General features: G+C 46.4%; 1 protein-coding gene across 1 annotated transcript in view; it reads left to right on the top strand.

The window, feature by feature from the left end:
- The first annotated feature begins 4,295 nt into the window (after nt 1–4,295).
- Ccdc80 (coiled-coil domain containing 80) overlaps nt 4,296–8,455 on the top strand; it is a 31,841-nt gene continuing 27,681 nt past the window's right edge. The window contains exons 1-2 of the mRNA XM_004624698.2: nt 4,296–5,061; nt 5,472–7,385. Coding sequence (XP_004624755.1) covers nt 5,493–7,385 — 1,893 coding nt within the window. The 5' untranslated portion in view covers nt 4,296–5,061; nt 5,472–5,492. The remainder of the gene's footprint in view (nt 5,062–5,471; nt 7,386–8,455) is intronic.

Below are 8,455 nucleotides of genomic sequence, written 5' to 3' on the forward strand. Positions count from 1 at the left end.
GTTTGTTTTTGCTGTCTCTGCCACCATGACATGAGCTCCCGGAGGCCAGGAGATGTTCACTGTTTTCACCCTAATGACTGGAAGTGGCTGGCATTGAGAAAATCTTGGTGAATGAGTGACTTGCTATCTTGTTTGCTTCACATGTTTTGCTATAAAATGATACTTTGAATTTTGTAATCAAAACCTAAAATGCATGCTTATAGAGACAAGAAATTAAAAAGGATGAACCCATCTGGAAAGACAGGCATAGGAGGCAGAGCCAAAGAAGAGAATGGAAACATGAGGACAAGTGGACAGTTAGGCACATTCTGCTGGGCAGACAACCTGGGACTCTCATGAACACTAGAGCCCACAAAATGTCCCAAGCAAGATCCCGAGGTGCCAAGCAGTTACTGCCACGGATTCTGTGTGAAGCCCACTCCAGGAATGAAAGAGGCTTCTCCAGTGGGAGTGGACTCTGCAGTTGGGTGCAGCCCTCATGGGCACTGATTTTTATGTGAAGAGGAAGCTGGCAGTGCTGCACAGAGAGCAAAATACCTGCCAGTTTTCCCCAGTGACTGTGTACTCAAGACTTCTAGGGAAAGATTGCTGGGTCTTCTATCATTCCTAGAACAACATTTGCACTTTGGACTAAGGAAAAAAAAAAAAAAAACAATTGGACCATTTTCATCTTCTTGGCTGTACCAAAGAAAGAGCATAGAGAAAAGTACAACCAGTGTGTTCCCCTTCAAATGGGACTGATGTAAATCTCCTTGGCATAAACGTGCCAATGGCCACAGCTTTGAAACTACCCCTCCCCAATCCCAGTATAAATCTCCAAGCAGCCAATTCATATGCCCAGAAGGCTGTGCCTCTCTTACAGAATAGCAACCAATAAAACTCCAAACTTTAAGCCACTGACCTTAGAGATTTAAAATGAGCCATTAAGTCATTCACAAAACTCCTTCATTTCCACTAGGGCAAGAGCCTTTAAATTTCTCTGGTTTTAAGATTGACATTTTCTTAATTAAACAGCTTTCCACCTGGGAATAGATGCCCTCTAGATTTTTCCAACAAACCCTATAGTAATTATGTGAATTAAAAAAAGAAAAACACCAATAACTGTGCTTGAAAGTTTGGGCCATTCTATCAGGTAATTTATATTTTGAAAGAGTACACGTATTTTTCAACTTCAGATTTATCAAAAAATGTGACCTCGTTGATATTTCAGGTCCAGTGTCAAGTATTTGTTTGGCGGAGAAACCTTTTCTCCTAGCTCCCCGAACACCCATAACATCTCAGGATTCAGGTCCTGAGTTGCTCCTACTCTGAACACTGAGGCAGAGGACAGTTTGTTTTCACTATTCTCAGAGACTGAATGTAGCTGAAACTGAACCCAGGATGAATGTCTGCAAGGGGAAGGGGAAAACATGACCTCAGAGTGAATACTGCGCGGGTGTTTGCCGCAAATATGATAGAAGGGCCTTTGTAGGCAGCATCACAGAGCAGGAGACGAGGCCTCCATCCATTGGAAGACTGAAAATCTCAATCAGGTGTTTCCCCTCTTTCTTTTTTTCTTCAATTCCTCTTAGGCAAATGATTTTTTAGAGTAACACAGCGATGTCTTGAGTTCAGTAACATCCAGTACGTGTTACTTTGTGCAGCCGAACCAGGCGCCTGTGGTGGAAACCTCGCCTGCTTTCTGGTGTGCTCTCCCAGCGCTTTTCCAGGTATTTGGGTCTTGGGTCACGGAAGCTGTAGGTTAAGTGTGGATCTGACCCTGTAGGGCACAGCTTTCTGGCTGTCTCCTTACATTCACTCCAATTCTCATCAAATAAAGACTCCTGGCCTCATTTCTCCATAGATTCTTTCTTTCACTCCCACGAACTACTGTGCATTCAACGTCAAGTCAGTGAAACCTGGAAGTAGCATTTCTAAAACCTACTTTAAATTTTAATTTGTTATTATTATTTTAACCTTTGTCTGAATCAACATCAATTTCTCTGTCTCCAAATTTGGACCCAGGTCAGTGCTAAGTGACAGTATCTTTCTTGGATTACAACACGTGTAAAGATTTAAATGGAGGACTTTTTAATACAGAACTCTTAAATCATGGACTAGAAATTGAGAATCTTTGCAAGCTATAAATCTTACAGGCTTCTCTAGAAAGAAGTTGTGAATCTGTTCCTTAATGGTTCTTGTTGAGCTTGTGCTTCTCAGAATTCCAGGCAACAACAGTAAGGGCTGCAGGGTTTTTTTGGTTTTTGTTTTGTTTTGTTTTGTTTTGTTTTTGTTTTGTTTTTGCGTACCCACGTAAGGGCATGAAGACGGAAAAATTCTTAGCAAGCAAGAGGAATCCGGCTTTTGGTTCTGTTCAGGTATGATGAACGGAATCCGAGAATCCCGCTCGGACCTTCTCCGCATGTGTTTAGCGCGCCCTCTAGTGATTGAAACTCGCAGAAGGGAAGAAAGCTGGCTCCCAGGAAAATAGAAGTACTGGGCTGTTCTCTGGACTAGAGTAGTTTCCCTTTTAGGTCAGCCTCAGCTTGTTAAATAGCTGTGATTTAATCTTAGCAGTGCACAGGCTATGAACGTTATATACAAGTTGGGATGTGTGGAACATGACATATTCAGGAAAAGGAGAAAAGAGTTTGATAATCTACCGAGAAAAGCAAAAGTACAGCTATATAATGACTCAGAAAATAAGACTCTAGAGATGCATTAGTTGAGCAAATAATGAGACCCTCCTATGAACATGGGAAACACAAAAGAGAATTAAAGGAACAAAAGATAGCAAAGATGAGGGTGGAAAAATGAAAGGAAGCAGGGCAACATTTTGCCTCATAGACAGTGCTGACCTAGGCTCCAGTATCAGAACTACTACTCGCCTTTTGTGCAAAAGTAGGCTATTTAAATTCACCGAGCCTTAGTTCATTCATCTCCTTAGTGAAGACTGCCTTACAATCCCTTGGAACGCTCTAAATATAAGAATATACAGAAGGACCAAACCCAAGGTTCACATGGAAATGCTCACTAAATGGTAGTTGCTGGTAGAGAGAAGAGATTGGGGGAAGGAAAAGGAAAGGAGAGAAAAAGAAAGAGTCCCAGAAAGGGACAATGCAGAGCACATTAAAAAATAATGATAGAGGAAACTGCATTGTCCACTGTCCAGTGAGCACAAGGAAGTGGATCGGCTTAACAGTTAACCTTGTTCATGTATCCTCAAGGTTCTGAGCAGTACTGGAACAGGGCTTCCCTTCTCACTATCCCTTCTCACTACCCTTTGGAGTTTTCCACCTTCCTGCAAGACTTCCTCTGTGCCATGCTCAGTCCTTAGTTGAAAGAAAGGCAAACAGGACATGGGGATATGGGGAAGAACAAGGGAAGCAACCCAGAGTGAGGTCTTATCCTGTGAGAGAAGCTATTAGCATGGCCAAGCTTGTAAAGAGACTTCTGAGAAGCCAAGCTGCCACTGTCTGTGACACTTAACCCTGGCTCCAGGAGGCTAGAAGAAATGTCTGTGAACATGAAGCATCTTCCCTCCCACACTACAATCTCAATGCCAATGGCAGACGCAGGAGGGAGAAGCCCAAACTGCCTCAGTCTCTCCTTTAGAGCCTGAAATGCCTACTTGTAAGGATTGTCTAAAGCCAGCCAGATACCGAAAGCCACTTGAAGGCAACACACACACACACACACACACACACGCACACACACATCCCCCAAGAAACCCTTTTGTTTGCCGTCTGTAGCCAGAGCATTGGCAATCAGAATGCCCATTCACCGACAAAATGTAATAGCAACCACAATCTCCAGGGACAGCAGCCATTGCCTGAATTTCTGACCTTTCACCAGTTTCCTCCATGCCAAGGAGAAACCCGGATCAAGAACACAGTAATATGATCCCCAATTAGCATAATATAGAGACAATCTAGTCAGGTTTTCCGTGCCCTTATCCAACCTCAAACAAGCATAAAGCAGGAGGAAAGAGATATAAAAGTATATATGAGTGGAATTAGAAATAGATATTCACTATCTGGTATGCACAACCAAGCTCTGAACACAAATGAATGTCTGCCTTGAGGAAAACCCAAGCAGCCAGAAGCAGAAATCTGAGACTCACCCCCACCCCCCAAGTGCACTGTGAGAGGAGACAGGCAGAGAAGTTGCCCTGATTACTTGGCATGAAAGGGGTTAAGTCCACAGTGATTCTATCCTAAAGTGATTCCTGACATGGTGAAGTTTCAAAACTTCCCCCCAGCTGGGGGGTGCAGGCCCTCCCTTCTCACAGAGTCCGATCTGGATGTGCTGAAATGGGAAGGAGGTGTGTTCTGCTGATCTGTTAAATTCTTAGTGAAGTTTCCTTGATTCCTAGTGGCTGATGCTGTTTGAGTTTGGTTTGGAGCAAAACTAAGGTAGTCCTGACATTTCTGGGACTGCATCCAGACAAGAGGAAGAAGAAAAAGAAGGAGGAGGAAAAGAGAAGGAAGAAAAGGTAGGGAGAAGTGAAGAGAGACCAGAAGTGTAGGAAAGGGGAGAAATCCTTTTTCAACATCACATTCCTGCGTTTTCCCTGAGCCTGGAAAACATATTAATCCCAGCGCTTTTACACCCGGAAACAAAGGGACAAAGCCAAACTGTGGGAGAAAGGGTGATAAGAAGGATCCTGGAACTCTACAGAGGGAAAAAGCAAGCTTTAGACATCACCAGGACTCCACCGTAAGGAAAGTTTTGTGTCACTATAAGGGACGGGCACACAGAGACACACAAGATCGAGGAGAAACTGCAGACAAATGGAGACACAAAGACTGACAAGGACAGCACCTTTCACCTCTTCCCACTCGTCCAGAAGGTAAAAAGTCACAGCCAGAAAGGAGAGAAGTTGGGTCTGCTCTCTGACCAGGACAGGCTGTGATCTGCAGCGTGAACTGGAGCTGCAGCCCACCCGCTTTGTATTGCTCACCCTCAGCCGGCCAGCTGGGAGAGAAAGGGTTGAGAAGGAAAGTGTTTCATCTGGGAAACTGTCCTGGGGACCAAACTTCAGATTTCTCTCGGAATCCTTTCTGCCTTATGAGTCACCATGTAAGTGTGCAATCCTGTCTGCATTTGGTGTGTTTGTTTCTTTGTTGCTTATTTGAAGAAATGAAATGTGAATGTTCACATAGGTAATATGCTCAGTTTGTATTTTCACTGGAGCATCCAGAGAGCGAGTGAAACAATGTGAAAAAAAAAAAAAAAAAAAAGATTCCCTGCCTGGGAATCTAAATTGACTTTCCTGCATGATGTTACTGTCTCTGATAAGTGCTGACAAATTACAGAGGCTTAAAAGCAGCAGGATCTAATCTATTTTTCATTTTCTAACCTCCCTCCTTTTTCTTCCCTTTCCCCTCCCCTTGGCAAAGATAGAGAAAAGATAAGGACCAGCTTTGTTTGCAATTAAATGATTTTCTTTCTTTTTCCTTCTCTCCCCTTTTTGGCTTCTGACCCCTCAGCACCCTGAAGCAAATTAGACAATGACGCGGAGAATGGGACCAGGTCTGGCCATGCTGTTGGCAGTGTGGCTGGTGTGTGGGTCAGAACCCCACCCCTCTGTCACCAATAGAGCCAGCCATGGAGGGCGGAAAGTGCGTTTGGCCTCCCTGGTGAGCAGCCGGCCAGCTCGGTTTCTGAGGCACACGGGGAGGTCCCGCGGAACTGACAAAGCTACTTTGGAAGAATTAAATCCTCAGCCCCTTCAAAGAAGGAGGAACGTGCCAGTGTTGAGGCTAGATCGCCCCACGGTGCTGCCACCCCCATTAGGCATCCGCAGGGCTCCCTTGAGACCTGAGGTGAGATCCACAGCCAGAAGCGCCCTGCGTGACATGGTTCGAGATGAGGGATCCTCCTCTCGGTCAAGAGTGTTGCGTTTCCCCTCTGGCTCCAGCTCGCCCAACATCCTTGCTGGCTTTGCAGGGAAGAACAGGGTGTGGGTCATCTCGGCCCCCCATGCCTCCGAAGGCTACTACCGCCTCATGATGAGCCTCCTGAAGAATGACGTGTACTGTGAGCTGGCCGAACGGCACATCCAGCAGATCGTGCTGTTCCACCAGGCAGGTGAGGAAGGGGGCAAGGTGCGAAGGATCACCAGTGAGGGCCAGGTCCTGGAGCAGCCCCTGGACCCCAGCCTCATCCCAAAGCTGATGAGCTTCCTGAAGCTAGAGAAGGGCAAGTTTGGCATGGTGCTGCTAAAGAAGACCCTGCAGGTGGAGGAGCGTTACCCTTACCCCGTGAGGCTGGAGGCTATGTACGAGGTCATCGACCAAGGTGCCATCCGCAGAATAGAGAAGATCAGGCAGAAAGGTTTTGTGCAAAAGTGTAAGGCCGCCGGCGTAGAGGGCCAGGTGGTGGAAGAGGGGAGCAGTAGTGGAGGAACAGCAAGCAGACCAAGCCTGGGCAGTGAGGCAAGGAAGGAGAACTCAAGGAGAGCACAAGTCTCCCCAACCAGAGAGACTAGGGTAAAGGTGATGAGAAAACTGGCTACCACCACTGTGGCTCCTCCCTCACCTCCACCAACCCCAAGGGCTACCACGTTTCCTCCTGCCTCAGCCACAACAACTGTGCGGGCCACGGCCAGGGTGGTCACAGTAGCTGCGAGACCTCTGACCACCACAACCTTGCCAGCCACCCAGAGGCCCTGGACTCCCTGGGGGCACCCCTCCCCAGCCTCCCACAGGCCGCCTGCAACCACAGCTGGGGTGACCACTGAGAAGGGGCCCTCAGTCTCAGAGAATCTTTACCCTCCACCCAGAAAGGAACAGCAGAGGGAGAGGCCACAGGCCACCAGGAGGCCCAGCAAGGCCACTGGCTTTGACAGCCACACAGTCACCCCTCCCACCACCTCAGAACCCAGCACAAAGGCTGCTGGCCCAGGCCGTTTCCAGGACAACCACACAGATAGGCGGGAACATGGCCATCGGGACCCAAATGTGGTGCCGGGTCCTCACAAGTCAGCAAAGGGCAAACTTCCCAAAAAGAAGGTCCAGGATAAAATTCTTAGCAATGAATATGAGGATAAGTATGAGCTCAGCCGACCTACGGCCTCTCAGCTGGAGGAGGACCTGCAGGTGGGGAACATTCCCTCCCAAAACGCAAAGGAATCTAAAAAGCACGAGAAACTGGAGAAACCTGAGAAAGAGAAGAAAAAAAAAGCAAAGAATGAGAAACCAGACAAGGCATTCAAGAGTGAAAAGCAAATAAAGAAGGCTGAGAAAAAGAACAAACAGGAAAAAGAGAAGAGTAAAAAGAAAAAAACAGGGAAAACTGAGCAGGATGGATACCAGAAACCCAGCGGGAAACAGCCCCCACCAAGTCCCAGAAAGTCAGTGACTGACCTGCTGGCATCCTTCGAAGGCAAACGCAGGCTCCTCGTAAGTAATCTTCTTGGCTTTGTTCTGTGGGCAGAGGCAGGGCATAGTTGTGTTTGTCTTGTGAGTTTTGTGCATGCCAGACTGTGGCTGAGCCAAAGCTTAGAAAGTTTGACAAGAGAGGACTTCCAGGCCAGGAGCTCTCTTCAGTGAGATGGTTCTATGGACCTCTAGCTAGCTCACAGCTGCACAGCACAGAGTCTGTCCCTGGATAGGAAGCAGTGGCAGCACCTAGAGTCCCCTTCTTCCAAGCCTGACAGTTCCATGCTCATCCTTCTCTCTTCCATAGTACCATTTGGGATGTAGTTTCCATTTACCAGGTCCATATACTACAGGAAAAATGGAGTTTCCTGAATAGAATGTATTGATTCTAGCCACAATTTATGAGAAGCATTTCTTTCTGCTACAACTTAGAAGCTAGATGTATAGGTATGAAGAATATGATAGTTTCTTTTCTCTTCCTAAGTAGGTATTCATCAGTACTGGAAGACTCAAAAGGGAAAATAGGGCAGATTGGGTGTGAGTGGATTTTCCTGATAGGAAAGAGGTCTTTCTTGGTGTGACCTTTATGAATAGTTTTAAAGGCCATTGGCAGAAATCTTCTCCACATAAAGACTGTGTCCTCCATCCCTGCCTGACTACCAGTAAGAGCCAGGAGGTAGGGAACTGGCTCAGGGCTTCAACATCCAGTGCTTTAGAAATATATCTAGATTTAGAGTTCACACACATCGGTTCTTCTGGAGGCTCTATAACATGAGTACGTATGTGTGTGTGCACACACGAGTGTGTATACACGTGGGAAGGAGGAGACAAGCATTCTCTGCTTCCACTTACCTGTTGTCCTGACTGCCACTAATGTTGAGCAAAATTCATTTTAAAATCCTCTTTTGTTGACCACGGTTGCCACTATCCATAGAACGGTATCACAGTCTAGTTAAATCTAAGGAGGCCTTTGGGCAGGAATAAGCCATCTTTTAGTTAAGAACAATTATTAGCAGTGATACAAAGATGACTTTCTTTCTTCTTCATGTCTCCTGTCTCACTCTTCTAGGGATGGTCCCTCACTTCTTCTT

This window comes from Octodon degus, unplaced genomic scaffold (genome assembly GCF_000260255.1).
Source record: "Octodon degus isolate 3935 unplaced genomic scaffold, OctDeg1.0 scaffold00007, whole genome shotgun sequence".
Classification (NCBI taxonomy): domain Eukaryota; kingdom Metazoa; phylum Chordata; class Mammalia; order Rodentia; family Octodontidae; genus Octodon; species Octodon degus.